This window comes from Pyrgilauda ruficollis, unplaced genomic scaffold, assembly GCF_017590135.1.
Source record: "Pyrgilauda ruficollis isolate IOZ18807 unplaced genomic scaffold, ASM1759013v1 scaffold29, whole genome shotgun sequence".
Lineage (NCBI taxonomy): Eukaryota > Metazoa > Chordata > Aves > Passeriformes > Passeridae > Pyrgilauda > Pyrgilauda ruficollis.
In genome coordinates this window covers 12334053-12352063 of record NW_024524266.1, presented here as the reverse complement: position 1 = coordinate 12352063, position 18011 = coordinate 12334053, and the positions used below count along the sequence as shown (strand labels likewise).

General features: G+C 39.6%; 2 protein-coding genes across 4 annotated transcripts in view; one reads left to right on the top strand and one right to left on the bottom strand.

Annotated features, from left to right (window-relative positions):
* Positions 1-319: 319 nt before the first annotated feature.
* Positions 320-14362, bottom strand: EIF2S3 (eukaryotic translation initiation factor 2 subunit gamma). Its single transcript, XM_041472463.1, has 12 exons — positions 14146-14362; positions 11847-11910; positions 11267-11394; positions 11027-11148; positions 9611-9705; positions 8224-8382; positions 6915-7049; positions 5905-5999; positions 4870-5014; positions 4367-4536; positions 3245-3417; positions 320-1067 (listed from the first exon to the last, which is right to left on the bottom strand). The coding sequence occupies exons 1-12, from the start codon at positions 14212-14214 to the stop codon at positions 1004-1006; spliced, it is 1419 nt and encodes a 472-aa protein (XP_041328397.1). The 5' UTR covers positions 14215-14362; the 3' UTR covers positions 320-1003.
* A 249-nt stretch (positions 14363-14611) lies between these two features.
* KLHL15 (kelch like family member 15) overlaps positions 14612-18011 on the top strand; it is a 28324-nt gene continuing 24924 nt past the window's right edge. Inside the window, exons 1-3 of one of the 3 annotated variants that reach the window (XM_041472455.1) lie at positions 14612-14719; positions 14976-15058; positions 17109-17204. The gene's annotated coding sequence lies outside the window, so the exon portion shown is untranslated. Of the gene's footprint in view, positions 14763-14789; positions 14876-14975; positions 15059-17108; positions 17205-18011 lie in introns of those variants that run through there. The other 2 variants (XM_041472459.1, XM_041472460.1) reach the window with 2 other exon arrangements.

Here is an 18011-nt window from a genome sequence, read left to right as displayed (position 1 = left end):
CACCCTACAGTAAGTTTATTACATTATGTTTTGTCCTGAGGCATGTGATTCAGAGTAGCTAAACAAAAGTGGTTTTATACCTTTTTTCCTCATCCTCTTCACAATTCCACCACCACTACTCTGCCCCCACCCCAAATCATTCCATTCTACAGCCTCTTCCCAATATTTTATATTTGCTCAACAAAATTTTGAAGTCATTTACTCCTACTGTATAAATAATTCCCAGGTCACTCCCACAGACTTCCATGATGACAAAGTTATATTCCAATTAATCACATTCTTTTCATAAATCCATACTAAAATAGGCCAAAACCAGTACTGCCAGTTCAGATCCAGTTTACTTGTGGGTTTTTTTTTTTGGGGATTTAAGAAAACATGTAGTAGTATCAGAAATGACAAATTCAAGTCAGTCAATACTGCCATCCTAATTACAAAGTGTAATACTTTAGAATCCTAAAATGAAGAACCATAGAAACAAAGAAATAAAGTTTTTTGTTGGTAACAGTTGTCTAAACAAAACAAATTGTGCAGAAAAGGTACTGGTATTCCAAGAAGAGTTTGCTTGCTTTTAATTCTTGTACTTGAACAATCATTGCAGTCTTTCGTTACTCAGAAAAACTGTATGAATTAATGAAAATAAGCAATATTTTATTTCAATACCAAATTTATGGTTTGTGTGTTACACTGGGGCTGGTTTGACTGATATTAAACAGATATGTCTGAAACACAAAGCAACATAAATTAGACATGCCATGAGACATGTACAATTAATTTCTACTAAAATGTGGATAATGAAATCCATTTCTATGCCAATTCTTTTACACTTTTAATGGTGATAGTGACTAGTATTTTAGTAAGAGGGTAAAAGTCAATAAAAGTTATGAGGACAGCCATACAACTCAAAGATACTGTTTGCACAGCTTCCAATTCCACTGTGAAAATACACCCCCTCCAAAATAGAAATAGGCACTTCATCTTTAAAAATGAAGCACTCCTTTGTTCTTCAGTCATCATCAACAGTTGGCTTGATTGTCACTCCTCTTCTGATCTGACCCCAGCCAATTAAACTGAAAAAAAATAAAGGTTTATATTATTTTTACCAGTAGTCAGAAATATCCTGTATAAGTCAACATCCTTCTGTCCTTCTTATGCCTTCAGTTCTTACATTTTGAATTTTCTACACTTGTCTCCCACCCAAAACATTCTACAAGAACAAAAAACCTCCTTAGTGGAAACACAGAATAGAAAAGAGTGAAGGATAGAGGACATTTGTGACCAGGTAAGGGTGTACTCCTGAACAGAAGCTGAAAATCTGAAAATATTCTAAGTTATGTTGTACTGTTGTACTGGATGGTAAATCTATGCACAGCTTCATCTCTTTCACCTGCGCCTGAAGTGTGCATTACTTTCAAAGAGAAATGAAAATTCAGTAAGATTACAAACAGCTGTAACTCTCAATGGTAGCCTGTGACAGTAACTCAGCTCTGGGGTGAGTGCTGCTATTTATATTCAGAAAAACTAAGGCCTTTTTTATAGGCCACTCTTGCCCCAGAAAAATACACTCGCAAAAAGAAATTCAGAATACATCCATTTCCACAACCAGCAGGGATTTACATTATTAGTAAAACTGTGTTCAAAACCTTTCAATTTCTGGTGAGAAACCACATATGCATCTCAATTCACCTTGCAGTACAGCCTGTCTTGGGACATCAGAAAATAAACTGAAGTTTATCAGAGCAACACTTCCCACTTTTTAGTACCATAACCATAGGTCATAACTTGACCATCTTTGAATTCAGTGATCCTTGGAATCTGGTGTATCCCATTTGCTGTTTAACCCTATGCCTCTGTACATTTCCTTTTTATTTTATACCTCTTTTTAGTCTTGCTTTATAAACTTTCTTCTGTATTTTCAGTACTCAGGCTTCAAGTTTCTTTTCACAGTACCAACTGTATATTATCTTTACTGCAATCAGGTTTTATTATGCTGGTTTTCCCAATTTGCCTTCTTTCCCTTTTCTCAACTTTGAGTTTCCTTATATTGTCTCTATCTTTTAATACAGCATAGGAATCAACTTTTCAATAACTATCTTTACAGCAGGCTGCCACTATTTGCCCACCTCATAATCCAGAGATAGGTGGGCTTTTGGGCAAAATTTGGTCAAGTTTTTTAACTGGGAAAGAATCCACAAAAGCAACAAAAGACACATTATTTGCACAGGATATCAGTCTACAGCTTAAAAAAAGGGAAAAAAAGCATAATTTCTAACATAGTTTCTCCTCTTCCTTCTGCTTTACCTGACTTAATTTGGGTCCTGCCTTTTTTTTCCTCCTGTTCAAGACATGTTCTATCTTTTGCCTTGTTGTTTTTTTTATTTTTCAGAGAATAATCTCTTCCCTAATTTGTCATCTTGCTCTGAGACAGCAAGCACTAAATTCCTGTCTACATTTTCTTGTCATCTGAAAAAGAAACATGCATCCATGGATATTTAAAGCTTGGTTCCTTTCCATACAGTACAGGCTTCTTGTAAAAATGGCTGTGCTCTCTCATACTACAAGGGCTGTGCAGAGCCAACAAATCTAAATACTCATGTTCTTATCAATCCAGTCTTATGAAACCTGTGACAGGTACAGTATATGTAATCACCTAAATAGAGTCTGGCACTGAGATAAAATGAATCACCAACCAATTCTGTTTGTCATTTTCAGCCTCCAGATGCTTCTGGAGTCAGACATTTTATATTTTGAATAATTTGTAATTTGAATGGGTCAATCCAGTTGGTATTTTATTCTTTCCTCTGTGCTCATGGTACATAAAACATTCAAACATCCCTCCTCTATTCCCCCTGCTGTTACTTCCAGGTTGCACTAGAAATCACATGCAGCTCCACAGGTAGAAAACCACTGAGCTGTGCATAAAGATGGCTATTTGGCTTAACATTGTGAGAATTTCCCAAACCCTCTGCCAAGATTCCCTACTGAGCTCAATTTACAGCTTGGCAGTTTGAGCAACAAACACAAAGCTCAGGTGTTTCCTTGTCTGTTAACTAACAGGTACCCTCCCAGTCACAGTGTTTGTTACGAAATGAAGCATTCCACAACCATGGTGCCAATGTGTTAGGAGAATCCAGAAGAATTTTTAAAACAGACACGCACTTACCTATGCTAGTACAAAATCAGATTTGTGTGTTTTTTTGTTAACAATGTAGCAACCAGGTACCCTACCAACTTGGCACCAACTTACCGCCAATGTTTCTCAACTCTTCGACTCAGAGCAATTTTTTCTCCCACTTCTGTGCATACAGGGTTAGTTAGCACAATCTTCCCCAAATCAGCCTTTACAGCACTGACTCTCCCTCCAGTAGATAAGGATCCTATGTTTACCATTAGAACTTCATTCTTCGATAATTTTTGCACCTGAAGACAGACATACAAAACTCTGAAACATAAGCTTTAGTACTAAAAACCAAATAGCACAGACAGTACCAAGTTATCTTCTGTTACCTTCTTGCCACAAAAAAAAGATACAGCTGAGAAATGAGAAATACTGAAATACTATAAATATACACACACCAGCTATGGGCAGCAGTGTCAGTAGATAAAAGTTTTATATGCAGAAGGACAAATACATCAAGATGCTGTACATGTAGTTCTGAGGTTCTTGGTATAATGTACTTTCCTGGGATTAATCTGCATTTTCTATAAACTATACTGATGATTTCTTATAACGTATTAAAAACACACAGTCAGAGATATTGTTACAACCTGTGATGTTATACAGATTATTTACTAGAATGGTGTATTTTCATTTCCCTTATGCCTACATAAAAATTAAAAAAAAATAATTCACAGGATAAGAGAGAGCTGAAGCACTTTACTCACTGTTGCATGAAGCAGTTTATAATTTTAAATGCTAACAGGGGAAATTATTTTTGTTGGTTTGTGTAAAACAAATCGTGTTACACAAGTTTGTCCTGTGCCTCAAGTTCAGTTTTTTTTCAACCAGAGTATTTAAAAAATATTTAAACTTTAAAAAATTCTTCAGTGAAAAAACCTACAAAAAGCATGTCAGTAGGAAGTAGATCAGTACCACTGTAAAATTAACTATTGGACAAATTAATAGGATGATAGCAAAAGAAAATACCAGCATGTTTAGAAAAATACATAACATGACACATAAGTACTACTGATATGAATTTCTACTCCTCTGAAAACCATTCTACAGTATTAAACAAACAGATAATTTTTGTAACAAGCTTCTATCAACACTGAGACAAAATGTCTACATATGATCAGAGAAATATACTCATTAATGAAAATTAGCACAGGAAGTAAAATCAGGACAAACAAAAGAAGGGGCACAGACCTTTGCAGCTTTCTTGTCTCCTTCAGTGCGCACACCTAGGAGTCGTCTCAGCAGGAAGTAGGAAATTTCCAGCTCTGTAAATATTTCTGGCAGTGCCCCAACTGCACCAAGAACCTGGCCCACCATGCGGTCAGCCCGGCACAACGTGGGATCAATCTTAGTGCCAACACCTACAACACAGCAAGGGAAGGCAGAAGGAGTAACTGAAAGGTAGCTGTCATATTTATGTGCTAAAGTAGTTGAAGATGATCTAAAAAAAAATTAAATAAGAATTAAATAATTTTCCTGAATGCCACTGGCCAATGCAGATCAGCTTGCACTGTTAATTATTTAATTCTTAAATATCCATTTTTCACACCAACCCTGTCTCTCTCTACAGATATGAATTATCTAAAAATGCTCGTGGTATTTTTGTTAATTATACTGAAATTCATTGTTGAATGAAACCAAGAGTTTTCAATAAGCATGAAGAAATGAATCTTTTCCTAAGACAATATTCTTACCTATAAGGCCTCCTGGAGCAGCATATTGTAGATCATTGTGTTCAGCAAAGAGTGACACGATTTTGGAAAAGATTGGCTTGCACATGAGTTTGCCTTCACTGTCCTTGGACACAATACCAGGCCTCACCTCAATTTCCTGGCCCACCTAATGATAAAAGTGAAAAACTGTTTAACTAGTTATTTCACAGGAACACAAAGCTGACTAGTCACAGGTAAGACTTACACACCCCAAGATCTACTTTTTATATGAGACCTTCTTTCTGGGCTACTGTAGCACTTGTAGAATTTCTGTCGTTTGATGCAAATTGAACGATACTTACAGCAAATGTAACATCTGATTTTCTTCTCAATACAATCTGTAAAACTATTTAGCAAAAGATTTTTATCAGCAATAATTCCAAAACTAAAATTTCAGTTTAATTTTTAAACACTGTATTTCATTTAGAAATATTTCAGCTTTGAGAAAAATGGAGTTAATTCTATCAGTGTAACTGATTGACACCAATACACTGCAAACTAGAGAAAGTACAAGCTGTATAAATGTTCAAAGACAGAGTTAGCACTCCAGCCTAACAAAGCAATCGTTTTAAAGTTTCTGTCTATTGCCAGCAAGCAAGCAAAATAAAAAATCAAAACATACAGAACACCTAAATAGGGAAGTGGGACCTGTGAGAGCCCATACACACTTTGAAGGTGCTTTTAAAATTCTTTTGCTCTCCTCTTCCTGACAATAATTCAGGAAGTGGCAGGACAGGAAAATAACATCTCCTTCCATTTTTGTGAGGAATTAAATCTGTCATCATTATTAACAAATGCTAAAACTACAATAATATATTAAAAAAATTAAAACCAGTGCTTCTTGTTCTGGTATTTTAAAACTGTAAAGTGAAAATGAAGTACAGACAAAAAGGATAAGTTCTATGTGACTGTATTCAAGTTTAAAAAAATCAATTCTATAAATAGATTTTGTAGCAAGTGTGGAAAAACTCTACTCACTGTCATTACAAATTTCAGTCAAGAAAAATAAAGGGTTACCTTTAAAACACCCTTAAGAATACTGCCACCAGCAACACCTCCCTTAAGGTCATCAACTTCACAGCCAGGCTTGTTGACATCAAAGGATCTAATTACTGAAAATAATAGATCATAACCAGGTTTATATTTACTATCAGATTTTTAAACAGTGTCTTTCTTTAGCAACTTTGACTGCTTCTCTGTTCTTACAAAAGGATACACATATTTATAAATATTACAAAACCAGAACAATCAATATTTTATTCCAAATTTTTAGGCAGACAGTTAACTTTATTCTCAAAACCATTTAAACTGGTCCTACACATAAATGTTTCATAAGACCTCTTCTGCATAGCAGAAAGTAACTTAAAGATTGGAAAAAGAAAGTAACGATCAACCATTTTACAAAACCCCTTCCATATTCAAAATGTTAATTGTGAATACTAGAACTTTGTTTTAATGTACTCATAGCTGAACAATGTAAGCTTGATGTAATGTGATGAATTTTTATGCATTTATGCAATGTAAAACTCCCTTGGATTATTGGAAAAAAAAAAAGGCAAGCAAATGAATTCCTTGCAGGAACTGCACTTCACAGTATGCTGGACAAGAACTGAAACTTTGACAATTATAACTAGGAAACAGGAGACTAATACAAAAGATTACCCAAGCTACCCAATACATTTCCATGGAAATAATTTAATTATCAATTTCATCAGTTTGCCAATATTTTGTTAAATCAAAACTAGATTCGTAACAACTGAAGGGATGTTTTTAAGACAGACAAATTTCTCACTTTTACTGCATTTTAGTGCTGTCATATGCACAGAATATATACACAAAACCAACAGCAATTAACAGTGAACAAACAATACAGCTCTCAGAAGACACGCAAGTTTTAAAATAAGAACATCCTAAGTACTCCTTTCAAAAACCCACCTGTGTTTAGGGCACTCAGCATGTGCTATTCTATGCACAGACACATTCAGAAAATGTTTGGCCACAAACAGCCAGGCCTGGCATTTACATACCAATGAGCCTTGGTTCAGATGTGAAGTCTCGCAAAGGGACCGGGATTTTCTTCACGATGTACTCACACACCACCTCTATGTTGTATTTCAGCTGCGCTGAGATTGGAATTATTGGAGCTCCTTCTGCAACTGTACCTAAAACAAAATCAAGTTCAACATTAAGCTTTAATATGACCAAGTGTTCTGTCCTTAAAAATACTAATGAATTTAAAGGCATGTTCTGTGTGTATTTCCCAAAGCAATATCAGAGCATCTATGCCTCCCTTCAACATTTTAGCTCATATAGCCACATCTACTTTTTGAGGCATTCTGAATGTGTGCTAGATAATCTTCTGTCCTAGGGGAGAATTCACTTCTACGCTGTGATCAGAAATATTTTTAAGATTTCCTAAGAGAGGTCAGTATCTCAGTATTGGATACAGCAGTATTAATTTTACAGTCAGTAAAATTTTACAGTTTCATGATGACAAACTAAATTTACTGCTAATTTAATGATTTATGTTTTTCAAATTTTGCAATACAAGTACATATTTTAGAAAAATCCTTATTTTACAGAACAATGCATTTAGTAATCCAGGTTTGTTAGACATCATTAGTTTTAATTACATCTATGTTTCTTGTGATAACTCCAGTTTTCAAACTCCAAATTTACACATCAAGCCACTGTGACAGAGTTATGAACAGCTTCTGCAAGGCAACAATTATGAATTACACAAAAAAAAAAAGGTAAAAGAATGACCCATTGGCAACTTCTGATGGTGACAATCTAGCAGCTTGTCGTATACCCCACCTACTGCAGATAAACAGGGAAAACAGTGGAAGCTCCAGGGAAAGATAAAACTCAAATCACCATTAAGGTGAGCAGACCTTTACAGAGTAAGATAACACTGCCCAAACTGGATTTACACAGAGAGACGAAAGAGCAATCTTTTGTCATTAGTCAAAAAAAATTAATGTATTTAAACCTACAAGGTGCCCCTAACAAGTACAGCTTCATTCTCTTCGGCACTGCAGTAAAATCACTACTAAAGAAGCACTCCAGGAAGAAATCACAAACCTACTGAAAGCTACTACACAAGATTGATGTTAGTTTTACATCTAGAGGTCTGACCCAGAATCAAAACATTATTGTATGCAAGCAGAAACAGGCAAGAAGCACAACTGCCATGGTCTAATTTTCACATTAACAGACCATGTACACCTGCATTGCTCAAGAAAAGCTTTTCTATGAACATAGAGAAAACCACTATGTCCATGTCTCAACACTGAATTTCCACCACTTACTGGATTTCTGCTCGTGAAAACTTACCTTGTACAAATGCAAGAATCTGTTCATACTGTTCTTTAGCCTGGCTCTCTTTCACCAAGTCAATCTTATTCTGTAGAATCAAAATGTGCTTCAGTTTCATGATTTCTATAGCAGCTAGATGTTCTGAGGTCTGAGGTTGAGGGCATGACTCATTACCAGCTGAAAGAAGAGAAGTGACAGGAATATAGAAACTATAAAGATAGACAAAACCCCTACAGTTAGTGATATTAGATGGAAGTAGACATCCTATGTTAAAAAAAAAAAAAAAGGAAAAAAGAAGACAGTTGTCTCTCAGTAATCTACATGTGAAGCAACCAAGCCAAAAAGCACCTATTCTCCCCTAGAGCTGCTGGCTGTAGCCTCCACACAATGCAGGACAGGTAAGAGGCCACCAGAGAGGTTCCCCCATTCCATCTTCTCCCACTAGGAACACCCACCTAAAATATCCAAAGATACCAACACCTAACTTGGTTTACACCATCCTTTAGCTCTTCAGATATCTCAGTGTTGACTGTAGCATAATACACAAATTACCTTTCAAGAAGAATCTTAACATTTTCATATCAGTAAAGTCATAAAAATACCAAGATCCCCAAACTCTGTTATAATTCTATCAAGTAGGTGAATAGGGCAACTATCAGCATGGTTTAGATTTCAGCTAAGAAGCCAGCACTGGCTGATGTATGATTATGGTGGTTAACCTTGCCCGAAGTTTGGTCTATCACACTTTCTAGAGATAAACAGTCAGAAGAAACGATAGCTCATCATCTATCTCAGACTTTAAATTACAATATCTGAAGCTGTTTTTTTCTTTTGTTGACATATCTTATCAAGGTAAGATAATTGCTATATATCACTACAGAACACTAGAATGTTCTACAGACATAGAAAAATCTGTTTTACTCACTTTCTGTTGCTTGCAAATCCAAACAAAAGTTGTCTGAATTATATGAAATCTCCCGTACTTAAATTTTGCCTATATTTATCTGGGCTACTGTTTGTATTGTTGTTTGTGAACAACAATATGGCAAAGACTACAGGCATATTTAAAGGAAACTGAACCTTCAGAGAAAATCAAAATGCAGCTAATCTGTTTCCATAAAGTGATAAAAATTTTACAGTACTATACTACTACAAGGTTTTATATTACCTGTCTTCTACCAATGGGGCCAGCTACCAGACTAGTGGGTATGGATAGCTGTGTTTAAAATAAACCAGCTTGTCAGAGTACATTACCATTGTAGCACAACTTCATTTTCTTTAACACATCTCAAAAGCATCAAAATTGTTTAAATTGCTCACCACATCCCAAGAGATTTTAAAGCCCATATAAAATTGCCTCATGCTACTACAAAACCGAGCTCTGGTTTTGGGTAGCAATCATTACCTATCAACAGCAAAGCTGCATCCATTACTGCTGCACCGTTCAACATGGTAGCCATCAAAATATCGTGGCCAGGGCAATCCACAAAAGAGACATGCCTGTTGCAGGAGAAGGTGAAAGAGAAATCCAAAAGCCCATTATCAACAATTCCTCTGACTGATTTATGTCAGCACTTAGCCAGATAAAAAAGTTAAAAGTATCCCTAAAATAGTATTTTCAAAAAAGTTCTGAAAGAACACAAATGCTACTGAACAGCTACTGAATACTATTTCTGAGTTTTCAGATTTAATACCACATGTCCACATTAAGTACCTCTAATATTTCACCAATTTACTCTAAACTAGATTAGAGTTAAATGCACCAGAATAAAAGCCCAAATTCAAATTGACCCACCACTACTAACCCAAACCCCAACATACCACATGGGATTTCTCTTAACTCTTTTAAAAGGCACCTCCCATTTTTCAATTTTTGGAAACTATGCATCTTTAATTATATGGTTATAACTGCACTTCAAAGATTTGTCTACAGACATGATGTTACATTTCCAACCTCATGGTTTTATTGTGCACACTAAGATAGTTAGTTCACTATATTCTTTCCTGAACTTATCTAGTGAGGAATCCTTGTTCTTAGTGGCAGGCCACCAAAAAGCAAGAGACTAATGTGGTGTTTTGCTGATGATGAAAAAAACCGGCAGGGTAAAGAATGCAAAGCTTTTAACCAGTTGTTTCACAATAGTGAAACAAATGACTGCCTGCCTGTCACACTCCAACAGAAGTTAATCTTAGTACAAGTGCTCTTCTGGGAATCTGAGAAAAGGAGGACACATGGTTACAGCACCACGTGTATTGTATCATAAACACAAACCAAGAATCTTGTACAACAGTCTTCATGACTACTCTCATTTCAGCAATCATTGTGCAGATCCATATAACCGCTGCATAAGGACTGTGCTATACTTTTTCAGAAATCGAGTCAATAAAGAACACTTGGCCTCCAGTGAGAGGCTGATCTCACATTAAGTATCAGGTTTTCATATATTCATTTAAAAAACTTTGGAAACTCTGCCCTTAGGAAGAAAAAGTTCAACAAAGATCATCCTTCCAAAAGAGATTTTACAGATATGTTGGTGAGGTCCACATTAGTTCTCAATCTGCCTGGTTTAAAATGTACTTTATTAATAACAGCAATATTTAACTTCAAAGTCCTACAAGCAGCTGAGGCCAGCAGACACAGCTGTGCTGTACCATGGAGTGCTCATCACCACCAATGAATTCAGTTTACACAATGCCTTAGCCCAGGAGTGCCCCATCTAAGAATGTGTAGTCTGCCAGAATCCGTTCAGCTCACTGCTCAATCCTGTTTTCATACAAAGGCAAGTAAACATAATTTATTCCAGTAATTTTAAGCAGTTACCTGACTAGTTTAAAGTTCCCTTTGGTGCCAGGAATATCTGTAGGGAACTCATCTGGGGTGCTACTTCCACAGGATCGGTAACACTCTGGTCGAGAGCAGCTTGGGTCATCCAGCTTGTAAATCTGTGATTTTTTAAAATTGAAAAAAGGTTTAATTCCTCAAGGGTTAGTTACCTGTAATACTACATTCCCCCTGAAATATATTAGCATCACAGCTGCTACATTTACAGTGATGACTCACCTTTGCATTAGCATAACCCAGCTTGATTGTGATATTTCTTTCCAGTTCATTTTTAAATCTGACAGTATGAACTCCAGATATAGCTTTGACTACTGTTGACTTTCCATGGGCTACATGACCAATTGTACCTGCATTTTACAAATAGGAAATGTTTGTTAATAAACTAGTTTAATTTTGTGCAATGCTCCACTACAATCAATACACAATTGCCCCAAATTCTCCACAGCCAGTAAGTCCATATGGTATACACATGGAATTTGTAATCATTTTTGTTTAAACAAGACCTGAAATCGTGCTCCCAATGAACAGATCTTTGCATTTTAATAAAACTCATTTCAATCCTTTATTTCAAGGTAAAACAAATTTTGCTTTAGCAACTATTCCCCACACCATTAAACTGTGTTCCTGAAGTAAAATTGGTGCTTTCCAAGTCAAAAGGGCTCCTCAAGTCCCTGAAACTACTATGTAACTGTTTCTGTACAAATTTCTTAAAGTGTTACCACATAGGCACCATCTGCTACTGCATGAGCATCAAAGAGTCACCTTAAGGCACCCCTCTTTTTTATAAGGTTTTTTTTACCTATATTAATTGTTGCTTGTCTGCTGATGACTTCTGGTGAAAGAGGCGTCAACTTGGTAACATCCTGTATAAGGGAGATTTTAGAATTTATTCATCTTGTATATAAATGTTTAGAAAATTAAAAATTTAGAAACTTGAAAATTAACTGATAGTTCTGTTCAGCAAAATCCAGATATATTATGTGCATTCAAGTCTTTTAAGTGTGTGAAATACTTGTGAAAAGTGAACCAAGTCCTGCTTGTGAATCAGTACAGACTACAATTCAAAACCCTGACTGTAAATCAGTCTTGGCTGCAAAGTGTTAAAGATGGGAGTAAACAAAACAAGAAACCTCAAAGGAAGCCTTTAACAAAACACCCCAAGCCCCTACATACCCCTGAAACTAAATTACACATAACAGGCAAATTCATTTTCGACAGCCTACATGATGAACTGCAGTAATATTTATAAACAAAGCGTTGTCAATAAACAGTTGTTTAATTGCTGTAAGGTTCCATTAGAGCCAATACATAATTACAACTCACACTCTGGAGTCAGTGGGTCCAGAGGTTACATTAGCACCATGGCCTTTTTTTTTAATGGCTATTTTTTTCCTCGGATACTGTTATTGCTGCTTTAGGCACCAGACAAAAATTCTGCTGTCCTAAATAGTTTGTTGTGCGAAGTTATTGGTAACCGCTAGCAAAACAAAAACCTCACAAATACACTGTGTATAGATAAAGAAACAACTCTGAAAGAGTTGATTAGGTTTTTTTAAAGCTGTTTGACCAAATAATGGACAAGTGTTGAAATCCAATGAAATGTTCCTCTGTAAAGCTAATATCCATCCTGCATTGAATTCACATGGATGAGCCACTCAGTTCAAGCAAAGATTCATCATGCCAGAAGAGTCCTCAGTGCAGGACAAAATTTAAGATACAAATAATATAAACATTAAATCACATATTGTTTCCACTGTTACATGAAGGTTCTGTGCAAAATGATCAAACACATCTGTGTAAAAACCTAAGCTCATTCTCCTCTCAAGTATGACAGGAATAAACTGTTGATCTTCGATAGAAAGCAAGATTTCAACACCTATGACACACAATTAAATTTATATTTCTCATATATCGAACTTAAAATGACTTCCCAGCGATGGGAACATCACCTGCAGATGGCACCATGTGGCCGAGCGACCAGAATTTCAGCGTGATGCAATTCCTGCCACCAGGAGAATTCTTCCTGGTGCACGAACTCATGCACGCATGGAGGTTTTTCCTCAAGACTGGTATAAGGTATTGCTCAGCAAGAAGCTTCACTCAGCCATAAGCACTCAAGGGCCGGCAGAATAGGCCCTTAAAGGTAACTCCTGCTGACCTTCCAACTAGTCTCTATCTGTGCTTTTTCCAACTAGGAAATGCCATGGTCAACAACGACAGGAGGAAAAGAAACTATCTGAAATAACTAACACACTCGTCGTAGGGAATTCCTGTGCTCAAGCCCAAAAAACACCAAATATTATTACTGTAAAGACAAATAAGCTGCTCCAGTTTAAACACCGGGGACACAGCAGCAGGCTTTTTGACTATCTACATTATAATACGCTTGAATTTGAAATATACATTACATATACACTTAAACTAGCATATAAGTGTAATAAGTGAGGCAGCCCAAGTGAGATATTTAATAGGCAAGGCTGCCACAGCAGGAGACCACTGCAACTGGCTGCAGCGGTAGCTGCAGCGGTAGATTGAACCCGCTCTTCTCGGTAGTTGTTAATAGTCAAGAAAATTTTCTTGGCAAACCAACCAAGACAGGGCTCGTAACGAACTCCTCGAGCTTACTGTACAGAAACACCTCAAATTTATGGTTCTACTTCGGAAAAAGAAAAGTCTTTAATACCACAGAACAAGGCAACCCTTACACGAGGAAAACTGCACCCACCAGTGAGCCATAAAAGCTTCAGCCGCGCCGGCGGGACACGGAGCCGCTGAGCCTGCACTCACCGGCAGGAGAAGCGCCGCGCCCGGCGCCCCGCACCCGCCAGGACCGGCAAGACCTGCTCCCGCCGCTCTGCCCGCGTCCCCCCGCTCTCGGCCGCGTGCCCTGCCGCCCGGCGCGCTGAACGCGGCTCCCGAGGCGCCTCCGCCTCCTGCGCCCCTCGGAACGCAGCGGTAGCGGCGGGGCCCGGCAGAAGGCTCGGAGCCCCTCGGGCCGCACCCATCGCCCACCCGGCCGCCCCCTCCGCTCCCGGGGCGTCCCCGCCGAGCCCCGGGAGCCCGATCTCGCTCCACGGCACCCCGCGGGCGGCGCTCACCAAGGTGGCGAGATCCTGCCGGCTGAGGTGCGGCTGCCCCAGAGTCACTCCCGCCTCGTCCCCCGCCATCTTGGCCCGAGTAGGAAGTGAGGAGTCCCGCGCGGCCGCCTGACCGCCGGCTCCTCTCGGCACTGCTGCTACCGCCCCGTAGCCTCCGGCCCACAGCGCGGCACCGGCCGGCCCCGGAGCGGACACCGAGCTCAAGGAAAAACCGCGATCAGCGCCGGGGGGCAGCCATCGGCCCCGCGGCGGGGCGGCCACGAGTCAGGCACGCCACCGGGCAGCCCTGTAAAGGACCCGCGGTCGCCCTCACGCCGGGTGATGCAACCGGGGCCTGCGGCGGGGCCGCGCAGCGTGCACGTGCACGGGGCGGGAGCGCGGCCGGCAGGTGGCGGGCGCGGGAGCGCGGGCACGGCGCGCCTGCGGGAGCGCGCGGCTCGGCCGTGCCGGAGCCCGCCGGGACGGGCGCCCCGAAAACCCCGCCGGGAGCACCGGGAGCCCGCGCGGGCCGCGCCGGTGCCGTGCAGCGCGGGCGTGGAACGGCGCCGTGGCTGCGGGAAGGGGAGCGGGCTCGGTGAGAGACGCAGCGGCGGCGGGAGGCTCGTGCCGCGCTCAGGGTTTGTTGCTGTGCGGGTTTGTGTGGGGTGCCCGCGGCGCGGTGCGGTGCGGCGCCTGGGGGAGGGCTGAAGCACCATGTCCGGCTGTGGACCGAAATGAGCCGTGCAGCGCGGTGTGTGCTCGAGATTGTCACCGTACTGTAACCTCTGCTGGCCGTCGGCGTGAGGAGACCTTGCTAATTCCAGCCTTCTTTCTTGTTACTGTCTTTGTAGACTGAGCCCTTATTGTTGGGAAGGCATGTGGATGTGAGAGCTGCCACAACACACGAACCACCTGAATGCTTTGTGCGAAACAGGTAAAAATCCCACCAAACATTTGCTGTTTCCAGAGATGGGTATGCCATAAATGCTTTATAAATTGAATAAAATCCCTAATCCAGTGCTGAGAGCCAGTTTAGAGGTTCACTAGAGAGTAAAGGCCAAATTCCCAGCCTGTGGGAAATCAAGCGGACCTCTTCATGGGAACCTCTTGCAGGCATAGGAGATGTTGCTGGTGGGATTTCCTCCGTGGTCAGGGAAGCAGGTTCAGTGCAGGTAACCAGTCATGTCAAATGCCTGCGTGTTGTGCCAACAGCAGTGGCTTTGTCTGTTGGACACACGTTTGTTCTCAGACTTAGCCTGGGTTTGCAGGTCAAAAAAAGCAGGTTTGGGGCAGACAACCACGTGACTGAAATGTGATGATGGAAATCCGTGTGAAACTGGTGTGCCTGGTTTAACAATAGTTGTAACCTCCCACTTTCACCAATGCTACTATTTCCATGCTTTCCTGATACAAGAGCTAGGAGTGAGTTCTGCTGGTGCAAACACATTGCCAGTGTTCTTGATCTGAAAAAATTAACAGGAGCACATAGTAAGAAACCTTCCAGTATATATAATGGTTTTGCAAATGACAAAATGTATTTTGTCTTGCAACCCAACCATGCCATACGTTGGTCTGGAAAATAAATTTTCATATCTAATATTTTGTTAGGCCACATGGTGTTTTCAATTTTGTATTAAATATCTCAGTTCTGGGAAAAACAACTGAGATACACGAGGTGTAGTGGGAACATGATGCAATACTTGGTTGTAGTTGCCTCGATGTTCACACATGTATATAATCCCTCTTTTATGAAAATGAACTGAAAATACTGGACTCTGTAGTTGCTTAGCTGTTAAATTATGCAATAAATGCAGCGCAGGGTGTTTAAAATTATGGAAATAGTTTTTGTCACATTTGAAACAGCCTTTAAAAAGGACTTAATCCTTGCCAAACACCCTGTCAGAAATATGAAAAAAAATACACAAACTGTTGCTTCTATTTTAACAATGAGATTGTACATTTTACATATTCTGAAGTACTCTTGCTATTTTGATTCACTTATTTGGAAATGTTTGTAGTATAAAGAAAACCCAGAAAAGCCTAAAGTCTGCAAATGTAATTACTGTAGGATCATAGAATGGTTTAGGTTGTAAGGGACCTCAAAGATCATTGAGTTCAAATCTTCCTGCCATGGGTAGAAATACCTTTCACTATCCCAGGTTGCTCAGAGCCCCATCCAAACTGTCCTTGAACACTTCCAGGGATGGGGCATCCACAGCTTCTTTGGGAAACCTGTGCCAGTGCATCACCACCCTTACAGTAAAGAATTTCTTCCTAGCACCTAATCTAAACCTGCCCTTTTTCAGTTTAAAGACATTCCCCCTTGTTCTGTTACTACATGCCCTTGTGAAAAGTCCATTTTCTAGCCTTCTTTTGGGCCCTCTTTAAGCACCAAAAGCTTCTATAAGGTTTCCTCAGAGCCTTCTCTTGTCCAGGCTGAACAACCCCAACTAAAATAGGTAAGAACATTGCTAGGAGTTGACATGTCATATGTCAATATATGTGTATTGGACATGAATATGTATGAATTAAATAAAATTTAAAAATATTAGAATTAAATTATAACTAGTGTATTAATACAGCTCAAAAAACTATATCCAGAATTTTAGTCATTGCAATAGTCTCATTTAAGCCAGTGGTAACTGTTTAGCCACTGACTTCGTACAAATGCCTAAATCAGAGGGGTCAACCCAAATCTCAATTTAATTTAATATTCAGTAATCTTGATAGGTAATCTTGATAGGTCATACCAGTGGTCATATCTTAAGGTAATCTTGATACCAGCGGTCATTGTCAGAGGCCTAAATGTAATTATTTAATTTTATTTAGGAGACTAGAACTGAGACATTGTTGACATATTTTGATTTTTTGGTAGAAGCAAATTGTTCAATGTGAATGAGAAGGGGATGGGAGGCGTTTTTTGTGCTTTGAAATGTTGAGCTGTTTTAAATGTCAAAGCTGTTGTGGTTTTGTTTTGTGGCTAGGTTTGAGGTCCTCTTCTGTGACAGTGTGTAGGAGAGACCTAAAGATCGTCTTGCACCTCACCTTGACACAAACTGCAACAGCAAAATGACAGTCAGGTAAAACATAAAAGTCTTGCTTAGCTTTTTCCACCCTTGCTGACCTTCGAAGGTCAGAAGTCTGAGGGGTGCAGAAAGATGCATGAAGTTTTGGTTGTATCATTTCTGTGTGTGATAAACTTAGTTTCTACTCATTTTTCTTTGTGGAAGCATTAGATATGGGTGGGTACATGCTTGCTCCAGCAGGAGATGTCCCTTATGGAAAAAGGGGGGGAATATCTCTCCTTTGAGACATAGGTGGCAGGAACACCTGCTGTCTTGGCAGGGTCAGTCTGTAAAGGCTAGTTTTTTCACCATAAGTGCACAAGTAACAGGTTTTAAAACAGTGACTGGGGAGATGAGGCAAATTTAGTGCATGAGTGAAGGAGATGGAATAGTAAGGGATTGCAAAGATCTGGCCATAGGGATGAAGGAGTGAATGGGAAGCTGATTGTAGCAGGGGGAGCAGTAGGTGGGCAGTTGAGCAGAGTGGGAATAGCATTGTGAAGTCTTTTGAGGCACAGCATGGAATAGCTGGTTCATTGTGTGAAGCCTTGAAAGGTGGGAAAGACATTCAGCTCGAGAGTGGCAGGTATAGAGAGGGTACACTTCCTTAATAAATCAAGAATGGGGAGGGAGTGGTAATGAGAGGCTGAAAATAGGCTGTGAAGGGGATGGGAACAGCAGTAAATATGGAGAGGATAGCAGCCTGTGGCCTACTATTTAAAGCAGTGAGTGACATGGAAGGGTAGCAAATGGTTTGGGGGTGCTAGTGGCAAACCAAAGGTAACCACGTAGGTTAGTTAATCTCTTACAATAAAATCCGAG